Source organism: Oryctolagus cuniculus, chromosome 12 (genome assembly GCF_051225735.1).
Source record: "Oryctolagus cuniculus isolate XC-2025 breed Fujian yellow rabbit chromosome 12, ASM5122573v1, whole genome shotgun sequence".
Lineage (NCBI taxonomy): Eukaryota > Metazoa > Chordata > Mammalia > Lagomorpha > Leporidae > Oryctolagus > Oryctolagus cuniculus.
In genome coordinates, this window is record NC_142878.1 from 75,251,950 (window position 1) to 75,274,685 (window position 22,736).

At 40.2% G+C, this 22,736-nt stretch overlaps 1 protein-coding gene across 8 annotated transcripts in view; it reads right to left on the reverse strand.

The window, feature by feature from the left end:
• Positions 1–22,736, reverse strand: part of MYO5A (myosin VA) — a 213,266-nt gene that overhangs the window by 115,337 nt on the left and 75,193 nt on the right. For 7 of the 8 annotated variants that reach the window (XM_008268991.5, XM_051822368.3, XM_008268989.5 and 4 more), the window contains exons 4-8: positions 22,383–22,527; positions 9,169–9,325; positions 3,531–3,674; positions 858–939; positions 132–239 (exon numbers count right to left, since the gene is read on the reverse strand). In XM_008268991.5, the coding sequence (XP_008267213.4) occupies positions 132–239; positions 858–939; positions 3,531–3,674; positions 9,169–9,325; positions 22,383–22,527 (636 nt within the window). Of the gene's footprint in view, positions 1–131; positions 240–857; positions 940–3,530; positions 3,675–8,161; positions 8,231–9,168; positions 9,326–22,382; positions 22,528–22,736 lie in introns of those variants that run through there. The other variant, XM_089310351.1, reaches the window with a different exon arrangement.

A 22,736-nucleotide genomic window follows, 5' to 3' on the forward strand; every position in this document is an offset into this window, starting at 1 on the left:
ATGTTGTATAAGAAAGGTTAAATCCCCCGGCAATACCCCACATTTAACACAAACCAACTAGCATTCCAAAGAAAGGGTGCCTGAGTCAAAAAAGCACTGCTTGTAAGAGCTGAAGAATAACATTTCATTACCCAGCAACGTGCAGGCCTGCCTTGTGTGTGCCATCTCCTTTGCATCATCCACTCCTTCTATCACAGGGCTGCCTCCTTGATTGGTATAATGAAAGTTATTTGCGTTTCCTACAATAAAGGAAAATAAAAGTTTTACAGCCTAAGAAAAACCACTGACTTCTATCATGTCCACTCTTAGAACCAGTAATAGCGCAGGTAAATGTACAGGGTCTAGAGTTTGGCTGTCTAAGCTTTCAATTATATTTTACTATAAAATGCAAACTTAAATAATGAAGTGAAATGCTTACAGTTTACTTATTTTAACTGTTGCAACGAATAGGTCCTTTCTAAAGGATCAATTCTAATCTACATGTTAGGACAATTTCCTCAGACATTGTACTCCCTCATTAGAAACCCTATTGGTCTCTATGAAATAAACTCCATTATGATTATTTTTTTCTTTTAATCAAGGCAAAGTTCAGTACACACGAGAGTAGAGACTAGCATAATGCAACTCTATGTACCACCACGCATCCTTGAGTATCACCTCAAGGCCAAATGTGTTCCATTTATACAGTCATTCACTCCTTCCCTACCTCATGGCTATTTTGTAGCCAGCTGCGAGATTTGTATCATTTCATCCAAAAGTGTTTCAGTATGAGATAAACTTCTTTTGCACAGCGTTTAGGAACTCAGAAATTAAAAGAAAACAACACTAGCACAATAAATCTAACCCCAAATTCATACCTAATCGCAGCATTTTAAATTCAGGTATATTTGCTGAGGCACAAAGTTGATAGAAGATATGATAGTTTCTCTCCTCTTCTGCCTTTGAAATAAGAAGAGTTTTCAATTATAGCATTTTAATTTAAAACTCAGAAAATTCTATCATAAAATAAAATTTTAATATTTAAGTATCTAACTTGGTGAAATAAATTGTCCTTTCCCAAAGTTCTTCATGATTATTTATGATAATTAAACTTCATGACTGTAGTCTGTGTGCATATGTGTAAATATGTATGTATTGGTTACATTCACTGAAAAATATTAGTAATATTTTTTATAAAATTATTTATTTGCAATACAGAGTTACAGAGAGAGGCAGAAAACAGAGAGAGAGAACTCTTCCATCCACTGGTTCACTCCCCAAATAGCCACAAATATGAGCGCTGGACCAATCTGAAGCCAGAAGCTAGGAGCTTCTTCTGGGCCTCCCACAAAGGTGCAGGGGACCAAGGACTTTGGCCATCTTCCACTGCCCTCCCAGGACATTAGCAGGAAGCTGGATTGGAAGAGGAGCAGCTGGGACACTACCTGACACCTATATGGGATGCCAGCACAGCAGGCGGAGGCTTAGCCTATTATGCCTCAGCACAGGTCCTGGGGTCATTCTTACACATGAAGGACAATATCAAGTTTGTTTTTTCTGACTGGGTGATTCATTTTGACATACCAAACGTCAATAATAGTCTATAGCCCTGGGGACTAAGGAACAGCTAGAATTGCTTCAGTATCTCTGGACAAGACAATAAAGATTAGGTTTTACCATATTGTATTAAGCATTAATAGCCTTTGGCTGACAAACTAAGGACAGTTTTTCCTATCTGCTTCATTCATTCATTCATTCATTCATTCATTCATTTAATTGAAACTCAAGAGTTGCAGAGAGAGAGAGAGAGAGAAAATCTTGCATTTGCTGCTTTACAACCCAGATGGCTTCAATGGCCAAAGCTGGATTAGGCCAAATGCAGGAGCCAGGAGCTTCTTCCTGGTCTTGCACGTGGGTGCAGGGGCCCAAGTACTTGGGCCATCTTCTGCTGCTTTTCCAGGTACATAAGCAGGAAGCTGGAGCAGAAGTGGAGCAGCTGGGACTCATGTGGGATGCTGGCATCACAGGTGTCAGTTTTACCCACTACACAATGCCAACCCCTCTACTCATCTTTACTCTAAGCAATCAAATCTCTACTATTCGGATTCAATCTTCTCTTATATCTAACCACATCTCATTCTTTTTTCTGGCTACTAAGCTATATACTTTAGAGAAAAACCTATAGAAGTATAACACTGCTCTATGTGTACCTAGATACTAAAACAAGGGTGGAAGTGACTATTGCCTCATTATATAAATCCAGTATTATATTTGAGGTGGGGAAAACACCAAAGTTAATGCCAAGGTAGTGGCAGTCTGCACAAACCCACAACACTTAGTATGTTCAAGACACTTTCAAAACCATAAACAAAGACTTGGGCAATGGATATTGTGAACCCCACTTAATGGCACTGCTAGGGGTATTTGAACCACAGTGCAGTGGGCATCTGGTTAAGAGGCTACTGAAACCCCAGATCTTACAGCATGAGGCATGCTGTGTGTCACCAGGAGCCCCACACTGGGAGTTTTCCAATGATAAATAATAAATCCCTTTGTATACTTGTTAATGTGTAAAGATATCCCAACAATGTGTAAAGATATCCCAACTAGTGCAGTAAGTGTATGGTATTTTTATGAAAAAGAACTAAGAGTATTTGTGAGACCATGGCTGCACAGATGCATCAGCTGAGTGTAGTTTTTGATAGTAATTTGCAACCAGATTGTGAAGACTTTTTTAACCCTCACTACTTCACCTAAACAATACCATATTCTTTTTTTTTTTTTTTTTTTTTTTTTTTGACAGGCAGAGTGGACAGTAAGAGAGAGAGACAGAGAGAGAAAGGTCTTCCTTTGCCGTTGGTTCACCCTCCAATGGCCGCCGCTGCAGCCGGCGCACCGCGCTGATCCGATGGCAGGAGCCAGGAGCCAGGTGCTTTTCCTGGTCTCCCATGGGGTGCAGGGCCCAAGCACCTGGGCCATCCTCCACTGCACTCCCTGGCCATAGCAGAGAGCTGGCCTGGAAGAGGGGCAACTGGGACAGAATCTGGCGCCCCAACCAGGACTAGAACCCGGTGTGCCGGCGCCGCAAGGTGGAGGATTAGCCTATTGAGCCACGGCGCCGGCTTAAACAATACCATATTCTAAGAGAAGAGAAAGAAGAAGAAAAGAGGACAAGGATAATTATTTTTTCTTGAACCGGGCTCAAACCATAACTCACTGAAAGCATAGATGAATGCCTTTTCTATCACTTGGAAAACATGAGAGACAAGACTACACTAATAATATCTCTTCTTAACTAATTGTTTCAATAAGCATCTGTAGGAAAATGTCAAAATTATTCAATTAAATCAGTGTCTAGTCCAAAAAACTGTTAGTATATGAGGCAGTCCTGTGCTTCTGAATGGTACTATTTTACATGCTCAATCCAACTGTTGTTAGTAGTAATATTGTGCTAATATACTCAAGAGTAAATGGAAACAAAATGCAAATCAGCAACTCTGCAATTATATGGCAAGCTACCGCAAGTATACATGTGTACATGCCCGGCTTACCTGGAATACCACTCTGGACTTCTCTAGAAGGTAAGTTCTCATATTGGCACCAATGATTCGATACCTCTTGTCAAAGCCAATCTCAATATACTTCCCAAAACGGCTGCTATTATCATTCCTGGTTGTTTTAGCATTTCCAATTGACTAAGAAGCAAGGGAGAAAACAAGCTTTTAGAAGTGCAATTCACGACATGGTGTTTATAGAGTTTGTTCAGAAAGAGAGAGGGCAAAGCAGCACACAACCCCTCAGAACAGATTTTTTTAAGAACAGAACCAGCTTAGCCCCTACAGGCACAAGTGTTTGCTTTGCCCACTGTACTACTACGCAGATATATTCCCATAGTTCTAATTTGTCTTGCTTGTCTCCTAAAAATGATTTTCAGCAACAGCAAACCAGAGTCCAGCAGACAGGAGATTTTCATACACCATTTGGGGTACCTGAATATACTCATTTATGTCAACAAAGAGAATGGCTGGACACCAGACTTGTTAGGTTAACATCAAAGGTTTGATTTCTTGAAAAATTTAGTGTTTTATGTAAGTAAGATGGTTAACATATATTAATATTTTCCTGAAATGTCACTCTAGCATTCAGGATCTCTTGAGCCAGATGATTTTATCACCTGATCTTGTGGCAACAAGTGTCTAGTGGAATTGCTTATTAACACATATTAGTATTACCCACTCTATTTAAATGCCATTTTCTGAAACCAGAGGAAGTAAAATTTGGCTTTGAATTTTGATAGTCATATCCACCTTGCAAAACATCTGCTGCAGGATTCAGAGAATATAACTTTCTGCTGAGGTTTTTATATAACCTTAAAAATTAAAGTGGCATATGTCTTCCTTATGATTCAGGTAACATACGTCTATAAATTTTTCTTTTAAGGAAAAGCAAAAACAAAGGGTAGTTAATAGAGCACACAACACATGTATTAAAGATTAATAAAGTAATTTCATGTAAGATAAGAATCTTTCACTAGAGCAAGGCCCGTGTTGGAGTTAGTACATAGAAACCGCAGCAGAGAGAAAGATGTGAAAATTGTCTGGAGTGGTAAAAAACAACACAAATCTAAGTAACAAAAGCAGTAGTAATGCAAAAGTCAACATGCTAGATTCTTTGATTAATGAAAGACAATGTCTTTTTCGTGTTATAAAACAGATGGCAGATATCATTTTATTTTGTTTTGGCAATGAACACACTGCTATATTTTAGATAAAGATTTTTAAATTATTTTCAAGAAAAATAAGAATTATTGGAAGCTGTCTTCCCAGCAAAATTATAGAGATCTAACATAGCCTGAAATGATTTAACTATGCAGACGTTGGTTTGGGCATTATCCTTCTTGATATTACAAAAAGCACAACAAAAAGTCTCCATACATTCCCACTATTTTTATGACTTTTAGAAAAGATTAGTTATAAATGTGGAATTATCTCCCAATACAATATAGTTTGTCTAAGAGCAAAAGAATATGTAGTAGAAGTAGCAGCAACAGGAATATTCACTGCATGCTAGCCACTGTTCTAAGCACTTTCCTGCCAGTAACCAAGCGAGCTGAGGAAGGGGTGATCCACAGCTCTTTCTCCTTCCCACTCATCCCACCTTCCAGATGTCATCTCTCCCTCAGCTATTCAAACTGGAAATCAGAGTGGCCAACTTGCCAAACAACACTAAACCTGCAAGAAAAGGCAGTGAGCAGGCTAGGGTTAAAGCAGGTCTTTCCATCATTGGGTAAAATGTATTTAAACACAGAACAAATAAAACAGAAACAAATGAAACAGAAGTCTCTAGACCCCGGCATCAGAAGAGGCCCTACTAGCAACTTGCCATCATTCATGTCTCTGAGAAGCATTAGTGATGTGACCCCAATCACAAATTGACTAGGATGGCTGAGCTCTAGGGTCCGTTAGAAGAAAAAAAAAAAAAAAAATCAGGGGCAGGCATTTGTCCCAGCTGTTAAATCACCTGCATCCCACAAGAAGCAAGTGCCTGGGTTCAATCCTTAGCTCCCGCTCCTGACTCCAGTTTCCTGCTAATGAAGACCCTTGGAGGGCAGCAGGAATGTCTCAAGTAATTGGATTCCCGACATCCACATTAGAGAGCCAGATGGATTTCTAGTTCCCATCTTTGCCCCCGTGAGGGCCATGGTAGGCATCTGGGGAGTGAACCAGCAGATACAAGCTAGTTTGTGTTTTCTCTCTCTTGGTCTCAAATACATAATACATTTTAAAAATTTATTTATTTTCATTTTATTAAAATACAGAAAGATAGAGACAGATAGAGACCTTCCATGAGCTGCTTCGTTCCCCAAATACCCACAACAGCCAGAGCTGGATCAGGCTGAAGCAGGATCCCAGAAGTCCACCCATGTCTTCTATGTGGATAGCTAGGACCCAAGTACTTGAGCCATCATTTGCTGCTTCCCAGAGTGTGCATTAGCTGGAAACTGGATCAGAAGCTGAGTAGCTGGAACTCAAACCTGCACTCCAATATGGGATGCAGGTAAACCAAGTGGTTGTTTAAATGCTGCGTTACAACATGCAGGTCATAATTAATACATTTAAACAAATCACAGTATTCTGGGGCCGGCATTGTGGTGCATCAGGTTAAGCACTGCTTGTGACACTGTCTTCCCATGTGAGTGCCAGTTCAAGTACTGACTGCTGGATTCCCATCCAGCTCTCTGATAATATGCCTGGGAAAGCAGAGGAAAATGGCCCTAGTACATAGGCTCCTATTACATGAGAGACCTGGATGAAGCTCCTGGCTCCTGGCTCCTGGCTTCAGCCTGGCCCAGCCCTGGCCGTTGTGGCCACGTGAGGAGTGAACCAGTGGATGGTAGACCTCTCTCTTTCTCTCTTTCTCTTTCTTTCTCTCTCTCTCTCCCTCCTTCCCTCCCTCCTTCTCTCCCTCCCTCCCTCCTTCCCTCCCCTTTCTATGTAACTCTGCCTTTCAAATAAATAAATCTTAATAAAAATCATTATTCTAAACCATGAAAATGATATAGAAAGAAAATTTTCTCTTTTGACTCTTCTCCCTAATTGTCACTTTTGCTTTACAAGTGCTAAATTCACAACAGACTCCCAAATGCTATTTTCATCAAACAGTAAGAAACTGGAAAGGAAGGAAGTTTTGTGATCTTGATCTTACTACTGATTTCAATGAAATGCTGCATGGGTTACTCTTCTTTACTAAATAGCGTTGAAAATCTTCAACTGTGGTTATTGAAGATAAAAAGAAAATACTACAATCCACTATGCCCTAAGAACCTTCTCTGTCCCCATCTCATGATGAAAATTTCCAGGAGAAAAAGAAAACTTGATGAAAATAGAGTGAAAATAATAACTTTTCATACATCATTCATATTTTGCAAAAGGAGCCTATGTTGAGGGGAAGAAGCTCCCTCTCTAAAAGATAATATGCAAATTCCCCTAATGGCCAGATTCTCTCATTAACTGGGTTGGATGCTCATCACCCAATGAGAGTTTCAGCAGATTGCTGGAGACTCAGATGCTCCAGCAAAAGGCTCTGATATGCAGATGCTCTTGAGGGAGGTTTAAAGCTACCAGTTTTCTAAGCTACATACTCAATATTCTACCTCTGTTTTCTTCTAGGAACTATATTTTTTGTCATCCTTGTTTGGCCCATATTCCACTTCGGTCTTTCAAATTGAGATGTCCTCTTTTATAGTTGTTGAAAATCAGTTTTCAAACTCTTCAGCAAATTTTTCTTAATTCAAATTCCTATACGTGGATTATATGATAATACGAAAAGAAGAACCTAGGCACAATTGCTCCCTTTATCTTTTTCTGTTTATCCTAGCAAGTAGAGTAAATTCCTCATAACTGCACCATAAAAAGTAGTAATGAATTATCTGTGGCCATTCCGAATTTTTAATATCAGTCCTACTAACACAGTTCAAATCTGCATTTGGCATAGTGATTAAGATGCTACTTAGGATCTCTCCGTGTTTGAACAAATTAAATAAATAAAAATTTTAAAAAGAAAAAAACAATGAAACTGTTTTTTCAAAGAGGTCATAAAACAGTTCACTTGACTTTTGACATATTCTAGAAGATTCATTCCTGACCTAAGTTATCCTCAAAACAACTTCAAATCCTTTATATGGTCCAGACCAGGATGAAATGAGATTCCCTAATGCCACTGTAATTAGGCCTTTGGGATATTCTAATATTAGGGAGTAGAATAGCCTGAACTGCTGGTAAATATCAAGAAAACAATGTTATAACAAAAACAGTACAAACAATTGTAGGAGACAAAGTCCTGTTCTTTTCTGACCCCAAACCAAAAACTGCTTCAATAATTAACAACAGGGATATGCACTACTATATCTGTAATTTATTTTAAAATCTTAATAATTTGCTTAAAAATCTTCACTACTGTCTTTCACCACAATCATCTGTTCCTTCCTATCCATGCCATTTCAGGAAATGTTTCTAGTTTTCTTTCTATAGCATGCTCAACCCAGAAAGTCTCTCAAGTTCTCTATCTTGTCTTTTTATCCCAAGAATCGCCGTCTTGCTGTTAAGGGCAGCCCTGTAGACAAGGGGTCACAGCACTCTGTTTTGAAGTGTCACACACAGCACTGCAAAGCAGGCACAATTACCTCCGGATAGATTATTGCAAAAACCACTTGTATCACAGGTGCACCAGGCCAGTTTTAACTCCATCTGTGTTTTGGGTGACAAATAAGGCTTGACAAGGGAAAAAAAGACAGGAATAAAAAATACTCATCTGCATTTTTAACAAAAATTTGTTTTTTCATGCCCTGATTTCTCGACATCTAATTAAACATACTTTCTCTATTTAATGGGATTTCCTATAAAACTATCACATTTGTAAAGTCATATTATTAGACAAATAGTCCTCTAGTTACAAATCTTCCCATCTTCAGATTTTCACACAACTGCTTCCATTTTTTTGGCATAGGCATTTCTACTTTGTATATGTATTCAACTTTTGAAAGTACACCAATGAAGTTTTTGCCCTCTCAGGAACTTAAAAAGTTCTTGAATTTTTTCTGCTAGCCTACAGTTGTGTGATGTGCTTGGCAGAAACAGAAGTAAAAATGTTTCTAAAGACCATAGGTTCAGTTTATAGTTCACATCCAGAGAAATCTTAAATTTACAATAAACGAGTTGGACTAAGCACAGAAAATGAAATGTGGGCAAAGGAATATGAAGCTTGTTCATGCTTGGGCACAGTGAATCTATGTTTTGGAAGGAGCATAAATATTAGCTCAAGACTGATGGGAAATAAGCAACAAGCACTCACGATACCAGGAACAATGGATATAAGGCTACTAACTAGGAGACAGAAACTCCAGAAAATGAAGTACTACTGCCTGCAACAATTCAGTTGGTAGGTGAAGAATGCAGAGTTATGACTAACTGATTCTCCTCTGGTAGGGCTTTACTCAAAATATCTATTTTACTGAATTTTCATTTTTCCTAACACATAAAAAAGCATTTCCCCAATCTTAGTGCCTGAGAGACTGCAGACTTTCTGACATGTGCTGCATCATCCAGTTTGTTTGTTTGTTTGTTTGTTTGTTTTAACTATGTTTGTTAACAAGAGAATGCAGTAAGAAGGCTGGGCATGCTGCTTTCTTACCTCCATGATGGGGTTGGAGGCTAGGACCTTCTCTTCAACATTGGCCTCACTGGCAGAGCCACTCACAGTTGCAAAGTATCGCATGGCATACTTAGCTGAGACTGTTTTTCCTGCCCCAGACTCTCCACTTACGATGATGGACTGATTTCGCTCATCTCTGTAAAACAAAGAAGAGTAATGCCAGCGCTGCACACTCTGCAATGTGATTAACACTATTTCCTTCCATTCTCATCAGTGAGGCACAGTGAGTTCTGCTGGTACAAAGATGCAACAATGTGAAAGGAACAAAAGAATGATTTTTCTCAATAAGAATAACTACTTAGAAACTAAAAATGAACACAGAGGGAAAAGACAATACCAAACATTAAATCAAAAGCACCACATCTAAGGATGAATCTACAATACAGTGAAGTTTTATGCAAGTCTGTAACTCAGACATATTCTTTTATTTCTAAAGAAGTACTCTGGTATCTTACAGTACATTGTCAACCACCTCAGAAAAGAAAGGAATATTCTTTGGGCTTAAAATGACAAAATCACATGAAGTGTTTCAAACTGCATACTGGCAAACAATCTGTAAAGTAGTGTCTCCCACAAATTCTAGCTCCTACTAAATGTCTTCATTGCTATAGAAGAAACAATCCATTTGTGACTGGTTTCATTCAGAGAGATCAAGCCACAATTTATGTTAGTACAGGGCCCACTGAGTATGCACCCATGCACTAATCTTCTCAGGCCTCCAAACTGACTAATATTACATCTCTAATACATTCACACAATGACTCTGTCATTTACTAGTTTCAGGGCTTTGAACAATTACATGACCACTCTAGATCAGAGCTTTCTCATCTTTAATATTAAATGCCATGGGTTTTGCGCTATGGTGCAGAAGGTAAACCTGCTGTCTATGATTCTGGCATCCCATACAGGTTCCAGTTCAAGTCCTGGCTGCTCTACTTCAGATCTAGCCCCCTGCTAATGCCCCTGGGAAAGCAGAAGATGGCCCAAGTCCTTGGGCCCCTGCACCCACATGGGGGACCTAGAAGAAAGTCCTGACTCTTGGCTTTAGCCTGGCCCATTCCTCACCCCTGTGGCCATTTGGGGAGTGAACCAGTGGATGGAAGATTTCTGTCTCTCTCTTCCTCTCTGTGCAACTCTGACTTCCAAATAAATAAATAAATCTTATAAATAAATACAAAATGGCATCTAAGTTCCCCTCAAATTCCTAAGCACTGTGAAAGACAAAGTAACTTGATTTTTTTCAGATGTTGGGTTGGTCACAGCCAATGCTTCAAGTCAGAATGAATTCTTGAGGTCAAGGATAACTGGAATAGGCCAGATCTAAAGATACTCAAATGGTCTTGAATGGCTCTAATTCAGAAAGGCAACATTGAGAAAGGCTGCTGAATCAGAGGTGACCAAAAGCAATAGAGGGCTACAAAGACAAAAATATAAAACAATCCACAACCTGTTTTTAACTTAAGAACAGGAAATAGAAACTTTATATGTACGACAAAATCTTTAACATATATTTAAATTCTGTGTGGTCACAGGAAGAAACAAAAAAAGAAATTACAAAAGCAGAAGACAGATGGAAGTGGGGAACCCAAGAAGACAAACAGAAGGGAGAAGGGGAATGCATAAGAAAAGATAAAGCCGGTGCCACAGCTCACTAGGCTAATCCTCCACCTTGCGGCGCCAGCACACTGGGTTCTAGTCCCGGTCAGGGCGCCGGATTCTGTCCCAGTTGCCCCTCTTCCAGGCCAGCTCTCTGCTGTGGCCAGGGAGTGCAGTGGAGGATGGCCCAAGTGCTTGGGCCCTGCACCCCATGGGAGACCAGGATAAGTACCTGGCTCCTGCCATCGGATCAGAGCGGTGAGCCGGCTACAGCGGCCATTGGAGGGTGAACCAATGGCAAAGGAAGACCTTTCTCTCTGTCTCTCTCTCTCACTGTCCACTCTGCCTGTCGAGAAGAGAAGAGAAGAGAAGAGAAGAGAAGAGAAGAGAAGAGAAGAGAAGAGAAGAGAAGAGAAGAGAAGAGAAAAGACTCACACAAGGGGGAAAACAAGAGAGAGCCAAGTCCACTCTCAGTCCATCTTATCTGCTGTGCCACTTGCCTGTGTCAATCACCAGTGTGGGAGTGCAGGAGACCTACCCGCCTTCCCAAAGCATGGCCGACCTGTGTGGTATACTACACTGGGATGCTTGAACATGCAAAGACTTATTCCTCCTATGACAGAAACAAGCCCTTTATATTTAGCCTGGGAATGCAGGCGGTGATCCAAGGCTGGAAAGAAGGGTTTACCCAAGTGAGTGTGGGTCACAGCCAATCTGACCCCTTCCATAGACCCCTAGTGCCACTGTGCACCCAGGCATCATAGCACCACATGCAACTCTTGTCCTTGTCGTAGATGGAATGACACAAATGGTTACCTTCCTTAGCTGCCTGTTCACAGATCTGCCCTGGGGGTGGGGGATGGAGGTTCAGGGCCTCCAGACATGTGAATAAGAATCCATATTGAGCTTTTCTTGCCATTCCACTATACTTTTTCCACAAACATCTACTTTAACTGAACGTGTTCTGTCACTCAGCTTTGCTTCTGACACCTCCATTTCTTCTTCCCTTCCTCCGTGTAAGTGTGTGGCTACCTCAACAATATGCCAAAAGCCTCAAGTCATTCAGTTGATTTTGTTTTCATTTGGAGGTGAAGATTCAGTTTCAGGCTTTTGGAATCTAGCTTTCCAAGGGAGTACACAGTCAAGTATCAACAACATGTGATAGATGGACTTTAGAACAGGAACTGGTAAGGGTGGGGCGGGGCTTGCAGGAATCTTTATCTGGATGAAAAATTTACCTGTTATACATTAAACATTCTTGCTGCTGCACTGCAAAGCCACAGCAAACTTCAGAGATGTTCCTAAATTAAATTAAAAGCCATACTCCAAAACTCAAGTTGGGAGAGCAGTGCTTCTGTCTCCACCAGCCGCATCCTAGCATCTCCTTAAACTCTAGGCTACTTCATTGTAATGTTGGACACTAGCAGACATCACTGAAACCTTCTGGTGACTTAGTTTATTTATTTTTTCTTCCATTCTGTGGTTTTTACCAAGGATAGTCAGGACTTAAGTAATATCATAATTATCCAAAGTCCAACACTTCCTAAATCTTTAGAACTTTAATCAACAGTTTAAAATTAAAGGTGCTGTTTGTAGACTTCACATGCAACAAAGGCCCAGCAATCACGACAAATCCAAGAAAATCCTCTTAAGAAAACGATGCTGGCCACTATAGCTTCAGTGTCACCTCTTCTTTGATGCTTGGCTCTCTCTGCTGATCTCAAATTTTCCTGGCTATTCCTCCCTGAGCCCCTTCTCACTCTTTTGTCATCTTATACAGTGATTTGGTGAGAGAACTTGTTCCTTCCCCTTGGTACCAAATATGAGTTTCAAGTTTTATTATTGTAATAAAAGCCCTTTATGTTGGCTTTTCTCAAAAAACAAGAATATGACAGAGATAGGAAGAAAGCAGGCAAAAAATACCACATATAAATATTTTATGGTTTCAGGTGAACACCACAGTTCACTTCCTTCTATTTATGTGAGGGGCAGGCTTCAGAATGTTACTTATATATAAATAATAAGTTATTATTCCTTGAAATTTTGATGAATGAATACATCACGAATATATCACAGGTCCTTTGGGTGCTCCTGGGGTTCTTTTCTACTTTTGGGACATAGATAGCACCTCAAGGGGCTTAAAGACCAAGCTAAGGAGCAGGGATCCTCCATCTTTCACCAAGGACAGGTTAAACTGAAGCAATCTGTGGACACATGACCAAAGACTTTATCATTTCTAGATTGGTGAGTCCCTCAAAGGGCAATACAGTGTTCCTAAACTGAGTACTGTGTAATATGGAATAGAGATGAGCTCTGAGCTGACTCAGTCAATGGCTGTCCCAGAGCCTCTAATGTGCACTCAAAGTCCCACTGAAAATACTCCTTCCTTTTTTCTCTTTCTCCCTTCCTGAGTCCCTCCCTCCCTCCCTTCTTTTATCCAACAACCGTAATAAGGAACAACACACTGACTACTTTATGGAGACAAAAGACTAGGGTCAAAGCCTATTGAAGGAAGTTAAAATACAGGTACAGCGGTTCAAATGCTGCTTACGACACCTGCATCCCGTATCAGAATGCCTGGTTCAGGTCCCAGCTACTCTGCTTCTGGTTCCAGCTTCCTGCTAATGCACATCCTGAGAGGCAGCAAGAGCAGGCTCAAGGACTTAGGTCCCTGTCACCCGTGTGGGAGACCAGGCTCGAGTTCATGGCTCCTGATTTGAATCAGTCCAGCCCCAGCTGTTTCGGGCATTTGGGGAGTGAACTAGTGAATGGAATACCTTTGTCAGTTGGGCTGTATCTGTTTTTTTTCTCTCTGCCTTTCAAATAATAAATAAATAATTTTAAAAATATACTGGGGAGCAACTGCTAGAAAGGAGATCTACCCAGGATACCATGAAAGCACTGAAGCGCAAGGACCCAGAAGTTGCTGTGAGGGGGAGATATTAGGAAAGGCTTTCTAGAGAAGCTGACACATGATTTAACAAATTTATGATAATCTGGAAAAGTTAGGCTATGTGGGAAGAAGGGAATGGGAATTAAAGCATGTAGAGAACCTAAAACTCCAAGAACAAATCACTGAAGAACAGAATACTCACTCTGGGTTGACGAAGAGAGAGAGGTGCTTCACTTTAATCTATCTTCCTGTTACAGTTATTAGTATCCCCATTATGTATTTGGTCTATCCAGTCCTTCCTTTTATGATCTCTATCAAGTTTTAATTTTTTATTGTATTATTTTATGCATTTCCCTTCTGAATTTTACCCTTTTAAAAAATGTAATCTCTCCAGTTTATCATGGTCATACAAATACTACTCACATCTTAGTAACGTAATACGCATACTTTTTTTTTTTTTTTTGACAGGCAGAGTGGACAGTGAGAGAGAGACAGAGAGAAAGGTCTTCCTTTGCCGTTGGTTCACCCTCTGATGGCCGCCGCGGCCGGCGCACCGCGCTGATTCGGTGGCAGGAGCCCGGAGCCAGGTGCTTTTCCTGGTCTCCCATGGGGTGCAGGGCCCAAGCACCTGGGCCATCCTCCACTGCACTCCCGGGCCATAGCAGAGAGCTGGCCTGGAAGAGGGGCAACCGGGACAGAATCCGGCGCCCCGACCGGGACTAGAACCCGGTGTGCCGGCGCCGCTAGGCGGAGGATTAGCCTAGTGAGCCGCGGCGCCGGCGTAATACGCATACTTTCAATTCATATCCAGGTTATTACCAAGGACACTAGGTAATGCTTACCTCAGACCTGACTAATACAGGACATAATTTAATATTTTCATCCACATTGATGTTAACTCATTGATAACCACCCACTGGGTATTGCCACGTACTTTGTTAAAGTGTATAAGCACCTAGCTCTAAATTTTTAGCTTATAAGCAAACATACTCACGTGAAACAAAATCTAGACTTTTACTTTTTTTTTTTGGTAAGTAATCAATTTAATTGTTTATCCTTTCATTTGATCCCATATTAAAAAGAGAATACTGAGTTAATATAGTAAAATGCTTTCTTCTAAAGCTGAGTTTTTACTGTGTGGATTCATTGAGATTATAATACCTCTCTCTCTCATTAGAGAGATGCTAAGATTTTCTACAGTGTTACCACTCATCAAAATCCAGCTGCTCTGCTCTGATTTCTGCTTCCAAGAACAGAAAACTTAAAACTCTAAAGTTGGTACCAGACAATGAATTCACAATTACAATACACAGTTTTATTTGTGAAGTGTAAATACTTATGATCAAAGAAGGTGGAAAGTTATGCTTTAGAAAGCCAGAGAAACTATTAAAGAAATGAAAATAAGTGACCTCTGGAAACATTTGCTGACACCACCCAGTTCCTGGTAAGAAGCCTGTCATGTCAACCTGAGTTTTCTGTTCTACTGGTACTAAGCATGTACAATACAGAGTGATGCCAAACAGAAATCATACTTTGCACATTAGAGTGCTTTAATATGCACTATATGCCATTCCTACTGCAACCTCATGGAGTGGATAGAACTCAGTAAGTCCCAAATGAGTAGCTCATATAATAAAGAATTCTAAAGATGAATCCTTTACTGTCAGCTGGGTGGTCTGAAAGTAAATAATGAGTGGGATCATGAAGCATGCATTTAAATGGGGTCGATAAAGAAGCATGGAGAATGATATCCTAGGCTGAATAAAAAATATAGAAATAGAGGGCCGAGTGGTAAAGATGTAGGTTGGAATGACTGCATTCCATGACAGAGTGTGTTGTCAGAGTTCTGCCTCTGGCTCCCGAGGCTCTAGCTTCCTAAGAGTGCAGATCTTGGAGGATGGCAGTGATGGCTTGAGTTAAGAGGGTCCCTGCTACCCACATGGGACACTGGTATTATTTTCTGGCCCCTGGTTTCTGGCCCCAGTCACTGCAAGCATTTGGGGGAGTAAACCAGTGGATGGAAACTCTTTTGACTATGTCTCTCCCTCTGCCTCACAGATATAGAGACAGACAGAAAGATAAATTTTTAGGTGCAGAAACAAAACTAGACAATATTAATTAAGGGAAGGCCTGTCAGACTAGGGCCAAACAACTAAAGGTTTAAAAATAAATAAATAAATAAATAAATAAACCACCAAAATGACACGAAAAAAAGGCTTAGAGTCTCAGAACTGATTTCAAATCTCAGCTCCTACATGCCTTTTATTGGCATCATGGCTTGAACATGTCACTCTCTGCAGTTTTCCCTTCTGTAAAGCAGAAGTGATACTGTCTGCTCCCAGGAATACAATGAGGATCAGAGGTAACAAGCCTGACATCATGTTGATACACAGCATCTAAACATGGCAGTAATTAAATATATTAATTCATCTTTATATACCATTTATAAAATTCTTATTAAGTAGAATTGCATTGATTCAAGTATTTTTGTGCAAAGAGGATACTCGGCACCACATAGCAGCTGAGTCACAACTGCTAACAGGAGAGATGTTAATTTATAATGGCCAGCTTCTAATTGGCTAAGGAATCTCAAGAGAATGGAACAGTCAGAGACACGTAACCAAATGAAACAGGGAGTACCCCAAGGTAAGGGCTAGCAATAAATGAAGTCAGGAATGATAAAACAGGATAAGAAGAGAATGCAAACATGCAATTCCATATGATGATGACTATGACAGGAAAAGTTTGTATTTAAATACTGTTCTGTATTTTCAGGGCTTGTGTGTTTGCCACCTTATATAATTTTCACTCCTGATGTAGCAGTCTCTTTGTGAGACACAATACAGAGAGGTTAGACAGTTTCCAAGGTTAATGACTAGGGTAGCAGAGAGAAGCTGGCTTGTTACACCCCACATCTGATTCCAGGGAAAGTCTACACTCTGCTCCTTATCTTTGCTTAAACAGCTCTGAATCTAATGCTGACACATTAGTCTTCGTTAAACAGAAAGATAACAAATGCATACCATGGGCCTTGTTGCCCCGTGCCTTTGGGTGTGCAGCCTTTTGGCCTCCACTCTGCTTTTGCTTTCCTGCCCGTTCTAGGCTACCTGTGGTTGCTCATAATCATACACCTTGCTCCACGTGGTTCCTGGCCTGCTCTCTGCCTGGTATGGATCCAACTTAGTTTCTAGACTTCTTTCTCCCCTAAATAAACCCCTCACTTTCCTGTGCATTTATCTCACTGAATTAAACAGTTTTTTTTTTTTAAAGAAATGTTACTAGTACTATACCAAGATTGACTATATAAAAGAGATCTTCAAAAAGTATGTGGAAAACACCTATTACAAAAAATACATAGATATCAAACTTTTGTATCAAAATGAACTTATCTTTGGGGCTGATTTTGTGGCATGGTAGGTAAAGCCACTGCTTGTGACGCCAGCATCCCATATGGGTACCAGTTCATGTCCTAGCTCCTCCACTTTGGTCCAGCTCCCTTGCCAGTAGCTTGGGAAAAACAGCGGTGTTTGGCTTAAGTACTTGGGCCCCTTCACCCACATGGGAGACCCAGATGAAGCTCCTGGCTCCTGGTTTTGGCCTGCCCATTGTAGCTGTTTGGAGAGGGAACCAGTGAATCAAAGAGCTCACTCGTGTTCTCTCTCTCTCTCTCTCTCTCTCTCTCTCCCTCCCTCCCTCCCTCCCTCCCTCCCTCTCTCTGCCTCTCTCTCTCTGTAACTCTTTCAAATAAATAAATAAATTTTTAAATAAACAAAATAAACATATTTTAATTTTATTTTCCATGGGCTTTTTGGAGGCCCCTCATGTAACTACCTTATTTCAGTAACCCATGAGCAAACTTAAGTCAGTAAAATTGATTTACCATACCATTCACAATGGAGAGACAAATGCAGCAAATTAAAGTTACCTGTACTACCTAATTTTAAGAAAACAAAAATTTAAAAACTGACATTTTAAGGAAAAGAATATTATGACTTCCCTTTGAGAGAATCATCAGTCCCAGCATTGAAAATGACTGACAAGAAAGTGAAACAAGACTATGAGAAGAAAAACAGACAAGGCAGTCTAATGAGCTTTTCTTCCTGGTAGGTCAAAAGGATTATTAAAATTAGGAGTCTATTCTGTGAAAGTACTATGAGGGCATTGTTCTCTAAGGAGCATGCTTAGAAAGCAGCCATGACTTAAGGATCCTGGCTACTGCAGCTGTCACAGAACATGTATCTGTTTTAGAAGAGTCCCTAGTATCAGCTCTGCTTTGAGGACATATGTCTAAAATGCAATTCCAATCTTAAAAATTGAGAGTGGGATCTCCAGCCCCTTCCCATCTCCTCCACACACATACAGACATATAACCTGCTTTTGCTACAATATTCTCTAGTTCAGTAAATGGCAACTCCAACCCACTAGGTGTTCAGACCAAATTCCTGGTGTCATTGTTAACCATCCTTCATTTCTCATACCCATGTAAGCAAGACTTCACCAATTCTTTTCTCTTTTTAATTTTTTATTTGTCTGAAAGGCAGAGAGAGAGGGGGAGAAAGCAAATGAGCTCCTATCCACTGTCTCAGTCCCCAAATGCCCACAAGAGCTAGGACTGGGCCAGGTCAAAGCAAGCAGCCCAGAATTCAATCCATTTTCCCACATGGGAGGCAGCAACCTAAGCACTTGAGCCATCACCTGCTGCCTCCCAAGGTGTGCATTAGCAAGCAGCTGATGAAGGATGTGGGTGTCTCAAGTAGAGTCTTAACCACCGCACCAAACTTCTACTCCAAATTTCACCAATTCTATCTTAAAAATATATCTAGAACACATCCACCTCTTTCCATCTTCACTAATATCCCCTTCAACTAAATTATCATTTCTTGCTTGAACACAAAATCCTCCTAACTAACCTCTTGACTTCCACACTTTTCCCATGTACTCTACTGTTTTTAGTTGTTTGTAAGCTACTTTTGACATGAATTCAAACTTACAGGAAATTATAAAAATAATAAAAATGGATTCCTATATATGCTTTATTCAGGCTTATCAATTGCATATTTGTTTTATGAATATGTTTCTCTTAAATTAATATTTGTGAAACACTTGAGCAGGGGCTGAAAATAGGATGACCATGACTCCTACATCTTTTAGAGAAGATCTACTAACAGCTGGGCCTTACAACTCTTATATATCTACCATAATCAAAATCAAGAAAAGTAACATTGATATAACACCACTACCAAAACACAGTTTGTATTCCAATTTTATTAACAATTAAGCAATGTCCCCTCTACAGCACTGACATGTGACAGACTGTATTTCACTTATTTTTATTTATTTATTTAACATTTATTTTATTTATTTGAAAGGCTGAGTGAAAGAGAGGTAGAGACAGTAACAGAGATCTTTCATCTGCTGGTTCACTCCCCAAAAGGCTGCAACAGCCAGGGCTGGGGCTAGGCCAAAGCCAGCAGCCAGGAACTCCATCCTGGTCTACCTCTTGAGTAGCAGGGACCCAAGTGCTTGGGCCATCTTCATCTGCTTTCCCAGACCATTAGTAAGGAGCTGGAGTGGAAGCAGAATAGCCTGGACCCAAATTGGCACTCTGATATGGCATCTGATATAGCAGGTGATGGCTTAACCTACTATGCCACAACACCAGTTTCACTTATTTTTATTGTTCATCGTGCGTCATGTAAGGGGGAAGGATTTTTGTCTTACTTTGATCGCTGCTAATGCCTATGTTCAGAACAGTGCAGGGCATTTGGATGTGCTCTACAGATCTCTATTGGTTTAGTGATGAAGTGTACCTTCCCTGAATATAAGAAGAGGCCTTAGGAACAGTGGTAACGTCAAACATCAGAATTCACATCTGGGAAGATGTTATCTTTAACTGGCAATTGAAATAAGGCAAAAAATGATTCTGCAGCCGTGATTTCCACCTACTAGAGTAAGTAGATTTGGTCTACTTAGCTGCTGTGGTAAGTTTTATGGGTATAGATTTATTCATAAATGGTAAATAAAACAGCATAAGTTGTTGAAGCATATTTTAAAACTGCCTTAAAAAAACAAAGCGAAGTTAAAAAGACAAACAAGTTTTCAGTTAAGAAATTAACACTGAATGACCAAGTCACAGGGCATAAAGGCAATGGGGAGAGGAATGACAGGAAACCAAACTAAATCTTGACAGTAAAATGCCAGAAATATTCAAATAAATCTAATACCAATCAAAGATACCAGAAACAAAGATTGTAAGAGCCAAGCTTTAGGCCGGCACTGCGGCTCAATAGGCTAATCCTCCACCTAGCGGCGCTGGCACACTGGGTTCTAGTCCGGTCGGGGCGCCGGATTCTGTCCTGGTTGCCCCTCTTCCAGGCCAGCTCTCTGCTGTGGCCCGGGAAGGCAGTGGAGGATGGCCCAAGTGCTTGGGCCATGCACCCACATGGGAGACCAGGAGAAGCACCTGGCTCCTGCCTTTGGATCAGCGCAGTGCGCTGGCCGCAGCGCGCCAGCCGTGGCGGCCACTGGAGGGTGAACCAACGGCAAAAGAAGACCTTTCTCTCTGTCTCTCTCTCACTATCCACTCTGCCTGTCAAACAAAACAAAACAAAACAAAACACCTTGAGAATAGTATTTTCAAAGTAATACAAATTTTTTCAGAGATGATTTTTAGTATTCAGAAACCTGTGATTCTCTCTCTGCCCAGTGGTTCTCAAGTTATGCCGAGTGATGGCCAAGCTGTAGTGCAATGTTCCAGTACAAATCAAATACTGGTAGACTTTTCCAACTTAGGGGAAAAATTATACTGATGCAATTTTCTTAATATAAGCTAAAAAGTAACTTTTCTTAAACTCTGGATACTGAGTACTATTATATAGCAGAATTTGGTATAATACTACGGTATATTACATAAGGCTAAACTATGTTTAGTCATTTTATATTTGATATCATTCGTTTATAGTATCAGATTAACTGAATATGAAGACTAATCTTCCTACTTATGTGTTCTTGGGAAAGTTACATACCTTCTCTGTGCCTCTTTTTTCTCATCCATAAAATGAAGATTAATAATAATGCCAAACTACAGGTTGCTTTGAAGATAAAAATAGTTAATAAATGAAAAGCCATTAAACAATGCCTTGCATTGAGCACACATAATAACTGTTAGCTGCTACTAAAAGGATTAGTATTATACAATTTTATTATAAAAAGGGCACAATGACTTCTGTGGGCTCTGTCATTGAAATAATTCTAAAATTCTGCCTTATGTTTATACAAATATATATATACACATTCACACAAACACATACTCTTCTTAGTTGAAGAGGAAAAAAAGTAAAACCTCTGCATTATTAGTTTTCTGTTTATAAATTGCCTGAAGGTTTCCTATATCATATTTATAATAGGCCAAGTTCCATTTTGTAAGCTGGAGAAACATTTAAATATATACTATTCTTCTATACATTCAAAATTTTACACTGTATTTATTATATTATACCATATTTTACACTAAGAATATAATCTAGAGCTAGACATTTAAGCAGTGATGAATGCTTACTGGGACATGGGCATTTCACATCAGAACACCTGGGCTGGAGTCCTAGCTCTTCTCTCTATTCTAGCTTCCTGTTAATGAGAGGCAGCAGATAATGGGTGAAGCACATGGGTTCCTACCATCCATGAGGGAGGACTGGATGGAGTTCTAGGCTTCTTGCTTAGGCACGGCATAGTTCTGTTGTAGAAATTTAGGGAGTGAGAGGCCAGCGCTGTGGCGCAGTGGGTTAAAGCCCTGGCCTGAAGCACCGGCATCCCATATGGGTACCGGTTCTAGTACCGGCTGCTCCTCTTCTGATCCAGCTCTATGCTGTGGCCTGGGAAAGCAGTAGAAGATGGCCCAAGTCCTTGGACCTCTGCACCCATGTGGGAAGACCCGGAAGAATCTCCTGGCTCCTGACTTCAAATTGACTCAGCTCCTGCCGTTGTGGCCATCTAGGGAGTGAACCAGCGGATGGAAGACCTCTCTCTGTCTCTGCCTCTCTCTGTAGCTCTGTCTTTCAAATAAATAAAATTAATTTTAAAAAAAGAAGAAGAAAAATAAATTTGGGGAGTGAACCAACAGTCAATGAGAGGTCTCTTGTCTGAGCTCTGCCTTTCAAATGAATAAAATGGGTATAATCTAGTTTTGAAAGCACTTTTCTCTCCCATTCTCTACCATCACAACACAAGGGTCTGTGGTTAATCTCAGACACATTTTGTAGGTGCTGCTCATGATCACAAATGCTCTTTGGAATAACACTAATATGACAACACATACTTTGCTTTAGTGCTTATTGTCTAGGATGCAAATAGGTTTTCGTCCAGCTTATTGGCCTTTAGTTCTGGTCTGTAACTCACTAGCTAAAGAGCACTGAGACTTACCACTAAACTCGGCCCCTCTCATCTGTAAAACACAACATCTGTCCTTGCCTTGTCACAGGATCATGAAGAGATTCCAAAGGCAGTTTGTTAAAAAGTATATGTTCATTAATAAATGTGGGATTATTTTAATATTTAACAGTAATTTAGGCTATCTGAAACAAGTTGTTCAAGACTGCTTATTCAGCACTGATTCACATGGCTACTCACTTTAAAATATCTATGACTTAGTAAAGAAGGAATAATCACATCTAATAAGAGCCACAAAACAACGACAGCTTCCACTAACCTGGCCATTTGCTTGTAAGCTTCTTCAGCTACTGCAAAGATATGTGGGTCCATATCACCCATGTTCTGACCACTGTATGCATTAATAATATCTTCTCCATAAATGGGCAGCTGCTCATAGGGATTTATAGCTACTAAGACGATACCTGGAGGAGGGACCCAAGAAAGAAAAAAAAGCAGATGAGATTCTAATGGACATTCAAACCTGGTAAAGTGAGCCAGTTAACATAAAACTTCATTTTAATTTAATAAATAATAAACTAGTAAGTTATTCAAGGATCAAAATATACCACAGCCTTTACTGCTGAACCTGTTAAACACCATTTAAAAACGAGACCAGAGGGTGGGTTTTTGG